The following is a 19,474-nucleotide window of genomic DNA, read 5'->3' as shown; positions in this document are numbered from 1 at the left end:
AAACCTGCACAGTGACTAGCACTTTTAAACAAACACCTTAGCTAGACTGAGAATAAAGGACTCTCTCTTGCTTTTACTGAGCCCAGGCCTGTGGTACGGACATTTATCTGAATCACTTAGGCTGTATGTTTTCTTCTATTTTATATCTTCTAGTATTTGATAGGCCTGGTTTCTCTGCAAATAAGCATAAGTTTAAAATGAAGAGTATCTTTGGCTATTATCTCACTGAAACTGCCTTGTTTGGCTGACATCAGCAACTCTACTCCAAGTGAGGAGTGTTAATACAGCGAGCACATGCTTGTTTAGGTTAAACTCTTTCAGAGACAGCAATGTGGAGCTGAAGGACACAGGTCACCTGGTAGGAGCAGAACAAGCTCTTCAGGCCACAGAGTATTTCTTGAAAGCCTTCTGAGGGTAGGCCAGTCCCTGCTAGGCATATTTGCTCCAACTCCTTTCAAAGGTTGTGATTTGTGAGCCGGTGGCGTACTGTAACCTGGTAGAAGCTGAAGGATGCAGGCTTCTGGCCTTTGCTGAGGTAATCCGGATGTTTAATGCGGATTTCAGAAATTAGTATCGGGGGCTGCACGTGTAACACAAGGTTAACAATTTAGGCATTTTTATTATTAACTTGTCCACCGAGCAAAAAGGACCTTTGTAGGCTAAAGTGTCTTTCATGAAGACTTTCACAATAAAACAATAAGAAACCAGACCATAACGCTAAGGAGAAGGCGCACAAGTCACCTCACGTCCTGCACTAATAAAGGGCTCCTCTGTTATCTGCAGAAGTGCTGCGATTATTAAACATCGAACGCTAAGTGCATTCACTCTGATAGATAACATTCTTTCAATTTAATATGGACAGCATTCTGTGCATTTTAAAAAAGCTGAACGAACCACACTTGAAGAAAGCGACAACTAATGCCCCAAAATTGATCAGCTCATCCAATTTATATTCCCAGTTCCCACCTTCAATACCAATGTTTAATAAAGCAACAATTCTTCAAAAACAAGTTAACAACTGATGAACAAAATGCCGGCCTACAAAATACGAGCTTTTAACCATTTACTGCTCATCGTTTTTGCTCAGTTCTCGTTTACTGCAGCTGCAGTATGACCTTTACATCCTTCAAAAAGAAATGTGTTTCTTGATTCGTTTTTTTTCTTTATAGATTATATCAAGACAAACGTCACAGCATTAGAAGTAAAACACAACTCAATCACGAGTACACAGTATAGCATTCCATAAAATGAACATACATTAAAACCGCGGCCAACAATTCATTCTTTTTAGAGGTGAGCTGTGATCCAAACTGACAGCAATCTAATCTATTAGTGATATAGGATTTTAACGGCTTTAATTTTCTAAACCATTTAACTAGAACAGATCTAGTGGAGATCAGCAAGTTTAATGAAATGATAGATTTTAAAACAGCACTGGACAGACTTCTTTATCTTTCTTTTTTAATTAAACAAATTAGTTTTTTTTTTTTTTATTATCGAATTTGGCATTGCCACAACAGCATATTTTATACAAAGAAAAAAAATACTAAGCACAGAGCAAGGTGGCATTTTTATTTTTGTAAAAGCAGTCACAGGATTCATTAAATGTGTTAATGAAGTTTAGCATATGGAACTAATCAACACCAAATCCTGTGCATTACTGCAATTCAAGGGTGCCATGCATCCTGCAACAGCCTAGAACAGGGGTGTTAAACTCAGTTTTAGTGAGGGCCAAAAGTAACACTTTAAATACCCAAACACAGGCCGCAACCTACAAACTAGAAACAACTATCTTTACAAACGAGACACGCAGGTAACTCTCTGCTTGTCACAACTGTATGTTCTGTCTGGCGTCTCTCTTGAGCGGTCTTGCCTCTTTATCAGCTTTTCTTTTCTTAGACATTGCAGCTGGTTGAAATGATTTCTAGGAGGACCTTTTAATCAGTTTTGTTGTGTCTGAACCTCAGATGACGTGCTTCTAGCACATTTTATTATTATTATTTACTTATTTAGCCTACCCCTTTATCCAAGGTGACTTACAAAGCAAGTTATAATATCAACAAGAATGAAGGTGCAATCATCAAAGCATTAGATAAAATACAAAAAAAAAACTGAGCACAACGGAGTAGAACTACTACATAATTATACCCACAACTAGACAGTATGCTAAACTCTGTCAGTACGACAGCAGCTATCCTGTATGAGAGAAGCAAAGCAGATCAAAAATATTTAATGAAAAGGTGTGCCTTCAGAAGATGCCTAAACAGAACTAAACTGGGTGCAGTACGAATAGATAAAAGGAGATCATTTCATATTTGCCCTAACAATGGGAGCTCTAAAATGGCAGAAACTGTGAAAACAAAAATGGTGGATGAAATGGTTACAACAAATTATTAACCATCAAAATGAAGGAGTATCGCCGCAATTGGATGTCAGAATCAAATTCAGTGACTCAAAAAAGTCCAAAACGAATGTCCGATTACCAGAATCGATACAGAAAAATATATAAGAACTCAGAAATAGAAACCCAATCCTAACAGCTACCATGTCCTTTAAAAATAACTAAGGCATCGTTCTGGGGGTTTGGGAGGCCAAGTAACACAAAGGGCTCATTTACTTTTTGATAAGACATATTCTTAATAATGTTTAAATGTAAATACATTTTGGGGCAGCGCCACTGAGTTTGTGATATGAGTGACGCCTTTCTAAGCATCCTGTTCCAGTTGTTAAGCAATTGTCAGGCAAGGTCAACCAGAAGGGGTAGCTCCAAATTTGTGGACACCACAAAGAAAGGACTAAGTTTCTCATTTAGTGTTTCTGTCAGATTTCTGGCATCAAATTTTTTTTTATTAAATAATATAACTCTGGTTATGTGTAATTATTTTGGTTATTTACCTCTCTGTTATATATTTATTGATTTACGATTTTGCTTTCACGTCCTGTACTTATTTATCGAGTATCACCTTCCCAGTATTGACCTTCACCTGTTAACATGTTGACTGCCGCGGTGATAAAAGGTACACTTGTTACTGAAACCAATATAAAATCAGGGTGTTATTTTAATATACTAAATTAAATGCATTTTGATATTGAGCAAAGCTCACAAGAAAACACTGTGGTGAGACAATAATCATTGAGTGATGATTGTAGAACTCTTTATTGTCATTATGCATACACATAATGAAATTTTTTGTTGGTAGGACTCAGCTTCAAGGCAGAATACTTAAAATACACAATACACTATAAATAATAAAATAAACATAATAAGTATAAAAGACAGCAGCAATAAAACATCATCAAGTCCAGACTTTTTCTGAGGTAGTACGCCTGCAGAGACCAGTGATCTGTGTGCGTGGGTCTGCAGGGGAGGATTAGGAGGGAAAGTGCGTGTGCGTGTCTACAGGGGGGTAGGCTTGGGGTAGATGTAGATGTAGATGTGTGTGTATCAGCAGGGGCAGATGGACTTCACAGCTCTGGGGAAAAAGCTGTCTTTCAGTCTGCTAGTACGTGATTTTATGTTTCTGTACCTCTTTCCCGAAGGCAGTGGTACAAACAGTCCATTTCCCGGATGGGTGAGATCCGCAACTATACATTTGTCCCTCTTCTGCACCCTTCCAGCATATACAGAGTCCAGGTCTAGGAGAGGACTTCCCACGATCCCCTGTGCTGTTCTCGCCACCCGTGCCAAGTCCTTCCTGTCCTGTGCAGCTGCAGTACCACACTGTCATACTGTGACAGAGAATGCTTTCTATAGCGGATCTGTAGAAGTTTGTGAGCAGCCGCGAGGAGAATCCAGTACGTCTTATCTTCCTGAGGAAGAACAGTCTTTGTTGGGCTGTCTTTACCAGGTGAGATGAATTCAAACACCAGGCCAGATCCGATGTAATGTGGATACCCAAGAACTTGATATTGTCCACACACATTACAGACTCCAGATAGGAGCATGTTCTGTTCTTCTGGACCTGCTATAGCCCACAATGACTTCTTTGGTCTTGCTGGTGTTCAAGATGAGGTTGTTGGCTGAGCACCATAGTGCTAGGTGTTGTATCTCCTCTCTGTAGTGAGTCTCATCATTGTCTGATATGAGACCCACCACGGTCGTATCATCCGCAAACTTCACAACCATATTTGTGGCATGGATGGTTCTAAATATGTAAGTTACATATACATATATTGTGAAAAATAAAGGTTATACAAAATATGGCTAATATGATAAAAATGAAAGTGAAAAAATTCTGTTCTATAACACCACCCTGAATTTTCATTTTCATTCTGGATGCCCACTATCTTCTATTTAAGTCCGTTTCATATAAATATGCTCAGATTTGGTGGTTCAGTCTCAATGACTGGTAACAAAATAAGTCAAAGGTGACGTCTATCTATGGATCGCCTACTATGTGTTAATTCATATTTAGCAGTCAGTGTGTTAATAAATCCCGATATTCCTCCCGATTCCATTCTTAATTAAATTCTGCTGTCGCCGATCACACAGTGCAAATTGCTGACCATTTGCAAGACCACCTTTGCATAGTGCCCCATTTCTGTTAACGCTCAACAGTTTTTGATCACGCCTTTTACATATGGAAAATTCAGATACGTAATAAAGTAAAATGTAGAAAAGAAGCCTTTTGAAAAATGGGACAAAGGACTAAACTCAAAACTTGTTAATAGCTTATTAAATTACTGCTTAAAATCAACCGTACCTGCATAAAGAACAATCTGGATGCGATCCCTTATATGGTCAACATTTTTGTCCACAAAACCATTAAGCAACGTGGTGCCATTGGGAGCGGGCACTATCAGGGGCCCAATAAGAAATGAGCAAGCCGATCCCAAGTAATTGAGAAGACAGGCTACGGCAGTAGCAGTGGCTCGCTGATCTGGAGCAAACCAAGTCGTAGAGAGCAATGGAGGTGCACTCATCACCGTTGGTCCTGCCAAGCCATTGAGAAGCTGTCAGCATGAATCAACCTGAAGATAACAGAAAGAATAAGCAAATGTTAGCATTTTCTTTAAATTTGTATTTCATACATTTTATATAAATTTACTGATAATAGCTACAATGATCTCTCTGTTTGTGTCCTTTCACAGGGCTTCAAAGACACTTCACAAAGAAAGACGCTAACCTCACTCTCAGTCTGGGTTCACATACTTCTAAATTTTTAATCTCATCCTTCACCTTCTCTACTGCTGCACTTTTTCATCTACTCCCACCTTTTCTCCTTTCATCTGCCCAGTTCTTGTTCCCTTCTAGATATGTGACCTGCTCTTTTCTATTTAGGTTGTGCCTTTAACTTTTCCCCTTTCTGTTTCAGCATAGAAATAAGTTCTTTTTTTTTTTCTTTAATTTACTGGTGTCTTGTCCAGGGTTGGATCCTGCCGTGGATCAGATGCTTCCATGACTCTCACCAGGATTAAGAGAATCACAATAATAAATTAACATTTTTTTTTTTGTTAACATTATTATTATGGGACTGGAACACTCTAGACTAAAGTCCACATTCTACTTCACCTTCCAAAGCAGGCTTAGGAATTAAATTAGAATCAAATTCTAGGTTGACATCCATTTGGAGGAGAAACATATCATCAACACTAGAAAACTGTTTATCTCTTCCACCAGAAATAATAACTGCAGTTGTAGCAAAGCGCACACAAGAGGCGTTTTGCTCAAGGTAGCAGCACTTCTCCTCACGGGGGTTCTGCTTGAAATGAGGCACAGGGCAGCTTTTCTAAAATGATGGATTGCTCTGACTGACGTTTTCATGGGCCTTATTAATAAAAGTCTCAATATTACTCACTTGTCCTTCTTCCCGGATCCGAATGCCTGAAATGGTTTTAGAATGCAATTTTTTATCGTAAAAAGAGCAAACCGACAGAATGCAGGCTCTGTGTCATTAAAAAGTTCTATTTTTCAAATGGGAAAGCCAAACAACCTTTTACACAATGGCCGAGGCACTGAGGATTCAAAATAAAGTCATATATCACTCAGCAGTGCCGGCTGGTAATTGGAGCCCCACACAAACGGCTCTATATTTCCCATTCATGATATATTCCAACAATGTCATATATTTTAACATGACAGATTTGCAAATGAAGACACAATATCTTGAGTGTCATTTATGGCATTTAAAAAAAACTGTGTATACTTTGTCTATCATGACAAGTGCATGTAAACGGACAGGAGCAGCACACGCTGCACGCACAACTCCATTCATTTCTCTTCTTCCTTACTTCCCAGTCACCTTGGAGTAATCGGCTTTAGGCCAAACCACAGCACAGGCCAAGGGGGCTTTTCCAGTACCCCCAACTCTGATGTCGGACATAATAAGGCCTGTGACTAATGTCATCATTACTGCTGTCAGCTTGAGTGCTTGAACAGCAGACAGATTTAGTGGAACTTCAATTATCCTGGAATTTGTGAAGTTATAATCCTTAAATGCTGCTTTTGTCCACTTGTGTAGAAGGTGAACAGCTGCTTTCACCTGAATACATGACAACGGCTATTCCATTCGGTTCATCATTTTACTTTAAGGATGACTAACATGCTATTTCTGACGTACTTTCTGCACAGAAGACAATGCTCTGTTAACTGTTTTTATTTTTCTTTTGAAAAGACGGGCTGAGAGGAAAAAAAATAAGGAACAAATGAGCATTAGGAAGGATAAGGAGCCTTGTAAAAGTTTATTTGACAAATCAAAAACAAAAGAACATAAAAAGATAAAAAATGCAACAGGTGACCATTGAGTCCATCAGGCTTGATTGTTCAGCTAATAGTTAAGCTGTCCCAATATCTCCTCCAGATTCTTCTAAAAGGTTGTCCAGGTTTCTGTTTTAACACCATGTTTCAGTAATTTGTCCTTAACCTTTGTGTAAAGCCGTGCTTCCTGGCTTCAGTCTTAAATGCACTTGGCCTTGAATATGTCATTCGCCCTTAAACTACAGGCATTCATCCGGATCTACTTTATCAATGCCTTTGGAGGATTTTGAAGACCTGGATGAGTTCCCCATGCAGTCTTCTCTACTCAACACGAAACACAGTAGGACATGTCCAAGTCCTGGGATGCACCTCGTTGCTCCCCCCTGCATAGCTTCAAGTGCTGCTATGTCTTTCTCATAGTGCAGTGACCAGAATTGCACAGAATACTCCAGATGTGGTCTTACTAGTGTGTTATATTTAAGTTTTAACAACATAACATTTCATTTGCCTTCTTAATCATTTCTGCTCATTGCTTAGATGATGAAAACACTGCGTCAACATAAACCCCTAAATCCTCTTCGGAGGTCTCTTCCTGTAGCTCAGTGTCTCCCATCTTGTATGTGTTAGTGATGTTCCTGTTGGCCACGTGTAACACTTTGTACCTTTCTACACTGAACTGAGTTCGCTCAGTTCTGGAGCTTGTCTGAGTCTTTCTGAATCGTTTTCGCTGCCTCCTCAATGTCTGCCATTTCTCAAATTTTTGTTTCATTTGTAAATTTCAGCAGTTTACCAATTATACCGGAATCAAAGTCATTAATGTAAATCAGAAAAAGTTAACAGTCCAAGGACAGAACCCGCGGGACTCCATTGATGACCTCACTCTACGTGGAGCATTCTCCTTCTCCTCTTATCTGTACTTTGTCTCCTGCCAGTTAGCCAACCGGAGATCTGAAAGCAGCACCAAAAAAATAAGGACAAGCCTGTTATTTAGTCTGTTTAGGAGTGAATTGAAAAGAAATGATCATCTCAAGAGCTGGCCATGTTATACAGACAGTCTGTGATCATGTCACAGGTATCATATCACGACAATGCAATGTGCTAGGGATCACATGCCAATCATAACATGAGTAACAACAATACAATCTTCAGCAGGTCTAACCATAACTGCACGTTGCTGTCATGCAGTGACATTTATGAGTTAAGGGCCAGTGAGGCACAGATGTTGTGCAAAATAAGTCATAAGCCACCCTCTGCAAGTGAGCTTATTAAAATGTTTAGAACAACTCTCCGCTTTGTCTTCTTAAGCAGTTCTTCACGGTTTTCCATCACCTGCTCAATGTAATAGCTCATCTATTAAAACTTTGCTTCTTGTCGCCAGTGAAGATGATCTTTGTGCTGTAGGCAGCCAGCCTGTCTCCAGCTGAGGGGTGGACCAATCGGCCTTGCACTATTCTTGGCTGTGTAAGCACTTGTGTGGCCTGACCTGTCCATTTGGCACTGGGGGTTGGAAGTCTTTGTGTGGTATTTACTGAAGCTTTTTACACATGCTTGGAGTTATTTTAGGGTTTTGAAGAGCAGATTCTGTTTCAAAGCCTTTCTTATTACTTTGGAAAAACTATTTTTACTTACATCGGAAGCTTGTTAGAGTGTTCTTCTTCACACAAGGAACCATAGACACATGGAACGAATGATGAAGTACTGCAGTGGACAGTAGGACTTTAGAGATCTTTAGTGATCTTCAGATCTCGACTTGTTGTTATTTTAGACAATCGAAGGTACTATAGGTAGGGATGCATGAGCTCGATGGACCGAATGGCCTGTTCTCCTCACAATTTTTTGAATGTCTCTAATTTTCATAAAAGAACATCAGAATAGTGGTGAAAATTCCTAGGAAAGGCTAGCCTGCCAAAACAACCTCAAGGGTGCAGTGATTACTCATTGAAGAAGTCAAAAAGGATCCCTGATAAACATCCAAAGAACTGCAGGCCTCTCTAGCCACATCTAAGGACAGTGTTCATGCCTTCACAATAAGAAAGAGATGGAGGAAATATAGGATTGACAGGAGAAAAGCAAGAAGGAACCCTCTGATATTCAAGAAGAACATCAGTGCAAACAAACACCCAGAAGTACATGAAGTGTTTTGGAATAATGTGCTATGGTGAGATCAATCAAAAGCAGATGACACATTAGACCTGGCAAAATATAATGGCAGTACTGGTGTGATGGAATGGGAATGGTCTGGAAAACTTGCCATTACTGAAGTAACCAGGAATTCCCACTTGACCAGAATATTCTTAATGAGAATGTCTGATCATCTGTTCAGGAAAGATCATTGGGTTACGCAGCAGGACAAGGAGGCAAAGTGCAAATTGTAAATCAACAAATGAATAGCTTTGGAGAAATAAAATGTAAGTTTTATACTGGCTTAGCCAACCTCCTGACTTGAAACCAAAAGAGATGTATTGTATGTTTGTAAACCTGTCTGAATTAAAGCAGTTCTGCAAGGAAGAGGGGACAATGTGATGAAGACTGACATCTTATTATAAGACGATTTTAGCCACAAGCAAGTGTTGAAACTATGGGGGCAATTAGTTTTTCTCATGAGTGATGGGGTGGAGGGGCATTGGATAGTTTAGTTCCTTGAATTTAGAAAGTCCCGATTTAAAAGCAGCACTGTGTGTTCTCGCAGGGTCCCTTTCTCATACTGCATTATGTCTAAAGGGCTGAGGCCATTTATTGTGTAGAATTTGTAAACACAGAGACATTTGGCAGGGGGCACAAACTTTTTCACAGCACTGTGCCTGTGTAGGACGATCCTGAGAATTTCATTTTATCTTTGTTTGTTCCTCCCATCTCTCCCTCCCCCGAGTTATTTTTATAATAATTGCGCCATCTGACACACATTTTGGGCACCTTGGTGTTATTTGGGATGCACAGAGATGCCGCAAGGGCATCCTCTCCGCTACAATGTAATTGAAAAATATCTCACTTTGGATATGAAGTTCTTACAAAAGAATAATAAAAAAAAAATTCACGTGTTCAACAAATATTCGTCCTTTCTTTTAGACACTTAACAGACAGGACCTTAAACATACAATCAAAACGTCAAAGAATATTCAGATTTCTGAAGCCTTTTCATTTTTACATTAAACCCTTAATAATTATAAACAGCAAAAACTGAAGTAAAAGATTAAAAGAAAGAACGATCTTGAACTCTAAGCCCACAGCAATCAGTCAAAGTAATTGATTGTGCCTGCGGGTCTGATAAGAACGCGAGTTGCATTTGAGCCGTGTTCTCATCTGCCGCACTTTTCCAATTCGCCGTTTTGGTGTAATTTAGCAGTGTCAAGCGGTCAAGCAGTTCTTTTAACTAAGAGGAACAACACAAACATGAAAATGTCTCAGGATGGATCTCACTAGTAATGATAGCCTGAAAAATACTGTGAGCCAGCCGCGTATCCATTTGCAGAGAAGCAGACGTGTAGATGCGCCCTGAAGGGGGCGCCAGCACATCTTTCTCTCTCTCACACTCAGACACACAGCGGTCGGCCCATACCAGGCCAATTCAGGGCGGCTTAATAAGCTAAAGTCGGCTACAATGAATGTTTAGTGCGCTGCTGTCACCTTTTGTGACAGGTGGTGCATAGAACTCTGTATATGTGGTGGCAGGTGGTGGTGTGATCCATTACTTTGTTGGAAAAAATGTATAGAATCCTAACAGGCTAAAACATGTTAGAAGCTTCTGGAAAATCTATAGACACCGGCTAAAGAGTAAAAACAACGTTACCAAAAAGCTAACATAAGCCTTTACCCCAATTGTCTTAGTCTGAGATTACAAGAAAGGGTGAAAAAATAGCGGGTATGCCCAAAAATAATTTAGAAGACGGCCATCAGGGAACTTATCAACATCTGAAGAAAAGAAGACAGCAGCGGCTTGACAAAGAAAATCGTCACTTTTGTCGTCCCTGTTGTTAGGAACTGTTTTTTTAACAACTCATTTTTCCTTCTTTACCAACGTTCTTGACTTACCACTCGTTTGGATGTCAGTTGACTGAATCATTTTTGTTTTGTGAATTATTTTGTGCCATTTTCACTGCTATTTGGTGTCTCCCATCATTAAGACATCAGCCATCGTTGTCAGACCTGTGTCCTCAGAGGTCACGATGCAACAAGTTAAAAGGTCGTCTTTCACAGGACTTCCTCAACTGAGTTTGCAGAAACACAACTCTTGCTGTTGAACCAGTTATTTCTCCAAATGGATCTCTTGGTAGTCATCTTGGTGCTCACACCTTTGCCTTGTTATTTTTTTTAACTATGACTTTCAACTCTCGTTTCATTCTGAGGTGTGATATTTTTTTTTGGATCTCTCGGTTTTTGACCCCATTTCTGAGGCTGACAATGTCTTTTCTCCTAATTACCTTAAACATATCATACTGACAACTTACATGCTCCCCTCCTCTATGAATCAAACAGCGTGGCACGGCCACTAAACAAATGAGCCCGGAGGAAAGGTTTGTATGAAGATTACTTGTGCCAAAGTTAAATGCAATCAAGTCAAGTCAAGTCAAGTCGGGGAGCCTGCACTGGTACAGCATGTTGCCGTACCCACTACATGACGAAACAACTCGGATCCCGGTTGGCAACCCCCTAGGCAGACACGCGGTCCAGTCCCACCCTCCGGAAATGACCCTCTATTTGCCGCAGCCAGGTGTTACGTGGGCGACCCCTTGGCCTGGTCCAGCCACTCGGGTCCCCAACAATGAGGATCTTACAAGTCGGATCACCCTCGGGGGAAACGCGCCAGTTGGCTGTAGTGCCGTAACTGACGCTCCCTCACTATGCAGATCATGTGCCTCATTCAGGACTCCATAAGCAACACAAAGTCAAACCAACGGTACCCAAGGATTGTCTGGAGAGACACACACAAAGGAGTCCAGTCTTCATCTCAGATTAAATGCAATCCAACATATTAATTATGTTGAAATACAATACATCTGCACCTGGGATATTTCATTTTGGCCCAGTTTTATTGCGTCGTAATTAAAAACATATCAACCAAATGATAACTGTTTTTCACTACGGCACACAGTTTTCACGTCAGCTTCAAATGTAATAGAAAAGCACACTGCACTGTAATTCACGGTTCATAGGTAGGACTGAATAACTAAAAGAAAAGTCAGATGTATCACATTTCACTTAGCGGCAGCTTCGTGTGAATTGCATTTTAACTTGAGAGCACACTTTAAACGTGCTAAAGCTAAAAGTAATTAAATGACCAATCTGCGTCAAAAGGTGGGGCAATGGGTGTCAACAGCTGGGGTTGGAGGTGTGTGCGTGTAAAGAAGGTGAACGGGGAGTTGATAAGGCAGGGAATCGGCCGTCTCATTGAACAGGTGGAAGCTGGCGATCTAAATGACAATTTAATTTTCTTACGTGTCGAAAGAAGGGAGAAACGATAAAATATCTGGTTATCACAGAGGGTATGAACCAAAAGCTACGAAGAAACCAAGCTCGGTGATGCTAACAAATGTTTTGAGTATATTCAGTATTTAGTTAAACTCGTTAACAACCCACACTTTGAAACTGTAACTGCACTACTTACTTTAACATACGTAACAAGAAAATAACTTTAATAAGACAACGCAAGAGCAAACTTTAACAGGGCAACGTAAAACAGACTTTACGCCATTTCAGTTAACCACTCCACAGACCATACTGACTCAACTTTTGCTCGGCGCCAGTATACAGAAACATTTAGAAGAGGATCGCCTCTTTCCCCGACTGTTGATGTCCCTTGCGCCACCTTAAGACACCAATTGGTCATTTGATTACTTTTAGCTTTGGCCTGATTAAAGGGTGGTCTCAAATCAGAATGCAATACATGCTGAGCCAACGCTAAGCGAAATGCAGTCTCTGCTTTTCTGTTATTTATGACATGTGACCTTTGAACATGAAGTAAAATAAAATGCACTTCTGTATTACATTTTAAAACTAGCACAAAATTATGTACCGTAGGGAAAAGCAATCGATCATTTGGTTGATATGCTGTTAATTATGTTTAAACCGTGCCACTGACTTGCATATGTACTCCATTTCAATACAGCTAATACTTTGGATTGCATTTAATTATGGCACAAATAATCGTCCATAGGTTTGGCCCCAAACCAAAACGTCACGGACTAAACCCTCCATGGAGGATTAACTTTGCATACATGTGCCAAGTCTCAAAAGCACCTCCTTGAGCTCTCGTCTAATAAGGCTCAGGTGAGGCCACCAAATCAAGTCCCCCCTCAATGCTCTTAGGCTTTTGTCTTGGACGTCTAGAACTGTAATAACACATTACCGGAAACAGAAGAGCAATGCAGGCAAGCAACATCTGGGAATTGGGATGTGCCCCCCACCCCATGTGAGTAAACAGCATCCCTCTGGAGGCTCAGATCTAGGGGGGCAACAACAGGAAAAAGAACAAAAACCTGTTCTGTTTTCAAGCCAAATTAGTGTAATTAAAGCCAATGCAAAAGGCACCTCAAAGTATGATATTACTTTACATGGAGAACATACAGTAAAAGAGTTTGCATTAAGATGGTTTGTGCCTTTTCACTTTTTTCAGTTTAGGATTTGAAACATGTAAATAAACTGCCAGGCTGTACAGCAGTAACAAATCAGCAATGGCAGCAGATCACTGGCCCTAACACAGCTCCACAGATCCCTACGTGCCTAGAATTTCTAAAGCAGAAGGCAGGAAAGAAAACACACTCATCAAGTAGAAAAAGCGTGCGCTGGAAAGCAAAGATCTCATTCTTACAATCAGACACCCCTTCCCTGGTGCCTAACAGATTAACAGTTCAGGGTTTGCCATTGCAGTTCCACAAAGTGCACCTTTCACAACAGAGTCGCACATGACCACAGGGCGCTGACCGCAATGACCTCCACGTTGGGCTTGGAGATGAAGAAAATCAAAGAGCCTGGGGTTGGCGCAGTAAAAGCCATGGAATTGATGTTGCAGCCCAGGGCTTGTTTGGCACAGAAAACCAGCCTTAATAATCCAATACTGCTTTCTGTTTCATAAACTGCTACAACATGTCATGGGCGACACCCTGCCATTTCATTCAGTTTCAAGGAAATGATTTCAGCATCTTTGACTTTTAACACAGGTCTAAGGATAGCAGCTTGGTGTGTGGAACATTTAAGAGTACAAAGAAGAATATTACAACACAATAAATACAAAGAAGAATATTACAACACACTTATTCACGTAAGAGGAGGCATGGTGACTGGTCTGGACTGCTTCCTCATGGATGCACTGACCTGGGGCTTACTTTGGTTTGTACGCATTTTCTGTTCTGTGGTTGCTTTTGTTAACCTTCAATGACTCATTTTTCACGTTTATTGTTAAGATTTATTTATATTTTATTAATGACATAATTCCTTCTTCTGGCTTTCTAAGTCAGTCAAAAGGGAAGCCAGTTGTGGTGCTGTTGATAAAAGCAGAATTTCAGAACTGCAGCAAGTCTCCACTCTGTCACAAGTTCTGCTTTAGGACAAGTGACAGCCATCTGTGGCCTAATCACATATGTGGATCCTCTCCTTACCATCACTGTATGACCTAGTCCATCCTTTAGATGTTGGATAAAATGGCGACAGGAACAAAAGAAGGCAAGAGATGGAGGACTGAGTTATTGCTAAACAGGACTGCTAATTGAATCAGGACAATCCCATTGGTCCATGAGATGTGACAGGAAACCTAAAGGAGTGGCATACGTTTGGACTCTCTGTCCCCCTCTCTCTCCATCATCCAGAGACACGTTGTAGATAACAGAGCAGAATTCAAAAGCTGACCAGGACAACATCCTCTTTGGACACTGCAGCTTTCTACGACTGGTATCTACTGACATTTTCTATTACTGGTATTATTCCATTTCAATGAATACCACTTTGCCTATTTCTATACTTTGTCTTTTCAGTGTATGTAGTGTGATGGATATCCAAAGAAATACGGGGTACCTGATGCTGAGAAGATTGCCACTTTCTTTTCCTACTGGGTTTGCAGGCTGAACATCACGGTGAGAGTGAAGTATCGTTGACTGGAAAGTGCATTTAGCTTCCATGTGTCCAGGTTATTCTTAAGGCTCAAGGAGTGTCAGCCTTTAGCTGTGGGTTATATCTGGGGACACACTCTGAAGCTAATGAGCCGGCCCTATGCGGAGTGTTTGTGCCGAGTTTAGAGTGTGACTTGGACAGTGGGCTCCTCTCATCACGCCATAATACTGATACGCTGAGCACTGTGAGCAGTTCGTTATATGAAGTGTAATTCTCTTCTGGTATTTCTTGGATTACCACTTTTGGATTGTGGATTGGATGTGGTTAACTTTTAAAGGCAAATCCTGTTTTGTTCTTTTCGGCATCCAAAGAAAATAAATAAATAAAAACGCCTAAGGCTTAAACATTTGTTAACATTTTGTCATGCCAGAGCATCACGTACTGCACGTGAATGTTGAACTCATTCTCAGGAGGGGAGGCAACAGTTCTGGAGTGGACTATAACTAAACATTTTTGACAGTCTTAGTGGATACCAGTATAATGCATTTGATACACCTTCAGACTGAAACTTCTTTTTAACAAATAACAAATGTATCACTGATTAATGTAATGATTAATGTGATTACAATGGATGTGCCTCTTGCACTCAACTTCACAATGTGACAGCAGTAAATGTAATTTTCAAATTGGGAGAAATATGCCATTGGAAAAATAGGGAATCAAATTCATCTTTTAAACATGCCAAAGACATTAAACCAAAATTGAGGGGAATAAGCGAAGAAAGAAGGGTAGGAAGTCAGTCGTTTTTGCACTCAGGTGTCAGCGTTTGCTTCCATCTTCCTACTCGACTCCACCTTCTGCTCCCATTTTTGCTTTTGTCCTTTCCCATTTATCCTTAGTTGTGTCTCTGTGTCCTTTTTTTCCTTTCATTTTAATTCATTCAGAAGTTTTGAGGTGGTAGTTTAGTTTCACCATGACAGAAGCTTCGAGATAAGGTAATCACTAATCAAGGCACTGGAGAGTATGACATGCTACACGTGGATTAGCACCTACAAGTAAGAACTCCATTGGACTCTGTACATGTGACAGTAGAGGGCCTATACATCTATGACAGTGGTTCCATGATGATTGTCCCCAGAAAGCGGTGCATGTGATGTCACCGGAGCACCATTTAAGGGTCAGTGCACACATCCGTTAAGTATCTGAGATTAAAATAAAACCAGTGTTGGTGTGGTGATGCTACTACCTTCGATTTTTGTCTTGTACTTTTCTGTTTTGTCAACAGATTGGTTTCATTTTTTGTAATGACCCTTGGCTAAACTCTTTTCTCCATCTCTTCTTCTTGTCCTTTTCATTAAAAACTTAATTGTCTTGTACATCGAGGGAAGCTGAAGAGCTGGCCTTGGCTGCTGTTCCTCACTGTCATTTTCTGCATAGGCCCCCTTTTTCTTGAGCAGGTATTCCCACATGCAAAGACAACAAACATATCGATTGAAAGGCTTGACTTCTAGTTAGACTGGGGTGTCAAACTGAAATCCTGGATGGCTACAGGATCTGTAAATTTTCTGAATTTGTAACCGATTACTGCTGCAAATGGGAGAGACTTCTTTTAAACAAAAATATTAGAAAAGAAACAAGCAAAGGTCTGAGAAATATTGATCTATTCTGGGCCACAAAAGATTTGATGGTGCACAGAAAACAGAACCTCAACAGTGTTGGCCACGTCTGGGGTGGGAGCACTAACCAGCCATACCAATCAATGCTGGCTTTCATTAACTCTTAACACGTGCTGCTAGGGTCCAGTCCTCAGAGATTGGGACCTTCAGATAATGAAGCAATGAGATAAAAGGTCATCTTTAATGGAGCTGTGGATTCCAAACCCCTTTTCAAATTGCTCTCTCAAAGATTCCCAGTCCCAAGTTTCCAGCTTCTGCTCTGGATTTTGTGACCATGAATTTTTCTCTCTCATTCTGCTTTAATATTTGTGTTTTGACCCTTTGTCTCCTTCTAGTCTGCTCTTAAACTCAGTCTGTGCGCAGACAGAAGAGGGATTTTTTAAATTGTAAAATCAGTTTTTGTCACTTTATTTTATTTTTGTTTATTTGTATTTATGTCTGTCCATGGTGACATTTTGTTTTCTGTTGGTGTTGCCATTTTGTGGTCCAATTGTTTATGGCTGCTCCAGGCAGAGGGGACTGGAAGAGGGTGACACATGATGTCACTGTCCCAAAATTATAAAGGTGCACTTGTGGGTTGTCCTACATCATGGCTACAATTCAACAAATCTTTCTAGTGTTCTCAGTCCTTTACTGTGCTTGTCCTTAGCGTTTCCATATGACGTCAGTTCAAGGAACTGGACTCTTGGCTTCTTGACCACACTGAATCTCCTGGTTCCATCTACTCTTGTCTGCCATTTATTCCTCTACAGACAGAATACTTATCTTGAGTTTTGTATTTTGGATGTGTAACATATACACAGTTTGTGAACATATAGAATTGAATTCCTAATGTTTGCTTTACATTTTGAATTGAAATAAAGTCGTTATTTGTCACCATGTTGAATTTTGTTATTTATGCAATATCATATTCATGACGTCATGCATCACTATGTATAAACATGGCACAGACTGCACATTCAGGTTATTCCTCGGAAAATACAAAAACGCTCATCACTACTGGAAGGGCGCTTCTAGATAGATAGATAGATAGATAGATAGATAGATAGATAGATAGATAGATAGATAGATAGATAGACAGACAGACAGACAGACACACAGACACACACACACACACACACACTTTATTAATCCCAAGGGGAAATTCACATACTCCAGCAGCAGCATACTGATAAAGAAACAATATTAAGTTAAATAGTGATAACAATGCATGTTAAACAGACAATATCTTTGTATAATGTTAACGTTTACCCCCCGGGTGGAACTGAAGTGTCGCATAGTGTGGAGGAGGACCGATCTCCTCAGTCTGTCAGTGGAGCAGGATGGTGACAGCAGTCTGTCGCTGAAGATGCTCCTCTGTCTGGAGACGATCCTGTTCAGTGGATGCAGTGGATTCTCCATGATTGACAGGAGTCTGCTCAGCGCCCGTCGCTCAGCCACAGATGTCAAACTGTCCAGCTCCGTGCCTACAATAGAGCCTGCCTTCCTCACCAGTTTGTCCAGGCGTGAGGCGTCCTTCTTTATGCTGCCTCCCCAGCACACCACTGCGTAGAAGACGGAGCTCGCCACAACTGTCTAATAGAACATCTGCAGCATCTTATTGCAGATGTTGAAGGACGCCAGCCTTCTAAGGAAGTATAGTCGGCTCTGTCCTCTCTTGCACAGAGCATCAGTATTAGCAGTCCAGTCCAGTTTATCATCCAGCTGCACTCCCAGGTATTTATAGGTCTGTATCCTCTGCACAAAGTCACCTCTGATGATCATGGGTCCATGAGTGGCCTGGTCCTCCTAAAATCCACCACCAGCTCCTTGGTTTTGGTGGTGTTCAGGAGTAGGTGGTTTGAGTCGCACCATTTAACAAAGTCCTTGATTGGGTCCCTATACTCCTCCTCCTGCCCATGACAGCAGTGTCGTCAGTGAACTTTTGCACGTGGCAGGACTCTGAGTTGTACTGGAAGTCCAAAGTATATAGGCTGAACAGGACCGGAGAAAGTACAGTCTCCTGCGGCACTCCTGTGCTGCTGACCACAATGTCAGACCTGCAGTTCCCGAGACGTACATACTAAGGTCTGTCTGTAAGATAGTCCACGATCCATGCCACCAGGTATGAATTTACTCCCATCTCTGTTGGCTTGTCCCTGAGGAGCAGAGGTTGGATGGTTTTGAAGGCGGTAGAGAAGTCCAGAAACATAATTCTTACTGCACCACTGATTCTGTCCAAGTGGGAGAGTGATCGGTGTAGCATATAGATGATGGCATCCTCCGCTCTCGCCTTTTCCTGGTATGCGAATTGCACAGGGTTGAGGGCGTGGCGGACCTGTGGCCTCAGGTGGTGAAGCAGAAGCCGCTCCATGGTCTTCATCATATGTGACGTCAGAGCGACAGGCCGGAAGTCATTCAGCTCACTAGGACGTGATACCTTTGGGACGGGGGTGATGCAAGATGTTTTCCAAAGCCTTGGGACTCTCCCCTGTTCCAGGCTCAGGTTGAAGATGCGCTGTAGAGGACCCCCCAGCTCTGATGCACAGACCTTCAGCAGTCGTGGCGATACTCCATCTGGACCCACTGCTTTGCTGGCACGAAGTCTCCTCAGCTCTCTGCTTACCTGGGCTGCTATATTATGGGTGGGGGGTATGGGGAGGGGTGTTTGTGGGGGGAGGTTTCTCTCTCCTGCGCTGGTATCAGCAGAAGGATGGGTGGAGGGTGCAGTACTCTGAGGTGAGAGTAGGCCCCGGTGTCAGGTTACGAATGCTTTGCTCTTTGACTCTCAATCTTTGTCTTGCCTGATGGTTTTGATTGCTCAGTTTCATTTTGTTTCTCGGTATTTTTGACTCTTGATTTCATTTTTTGACTACAATAACCTTCAATTTCTTGATTTTCATAACAGTAGTAAATTTAGTAAAGTAAGAACATTGCCAAGAAAAGATTTAGTTTTGATTTTGTCAAGATTGGTTCATTTTTATTTGTCTTTCTTTAAATATTATTAGCAGTGGTGTTTTGTTTGTTTGTAAAGGTTCTTTCTGCAGTGTCCCTACTGTTTTTATATTAGTTAGATTATTCC

The 19,474-nt window shown here is 41.0% G+C and overlaps 1 protein-coding gene across 1 annotated transcript in view; it reads right to left on the bottom strand.

Annotated features, from left to right (window-relative positions):
- The window catches only part of slc49a4 (solute carrier family 49 member 4), a 143,532-nt gene that overhangs the window by 72,145 nt on the left and 51,913 nt on the right, over positions 1 to 19,474 (bottom strand). The window contains 1 exon segment of the mRNA XM_051930332.1: positions 4,704 to 4,953. Coding sequence (XP_051786292.1) covers positions 4,704 to 4,953 — 250 coding nt within the window.

This window comes from Erpetoichthys calabaricus, chromosome 8 (assembly GCF_900747795.2).
Source record: "Erpetoichthys calabaricus chromosome 8, fErpCal1.3, whole genome shotgun sequence".
Classification (NCBI taxonomy): Eukaryota; Metazoa; Chordata; class Cladistia; order Polypteriformes; family Polypteridae; genus Erpetoichthys; species Erpetoichthys calabaricus.
Note: the sequence above shows the minus strand (reverse complement) of the source record. Positions and strands in the feature narration are given on the sequence as shown.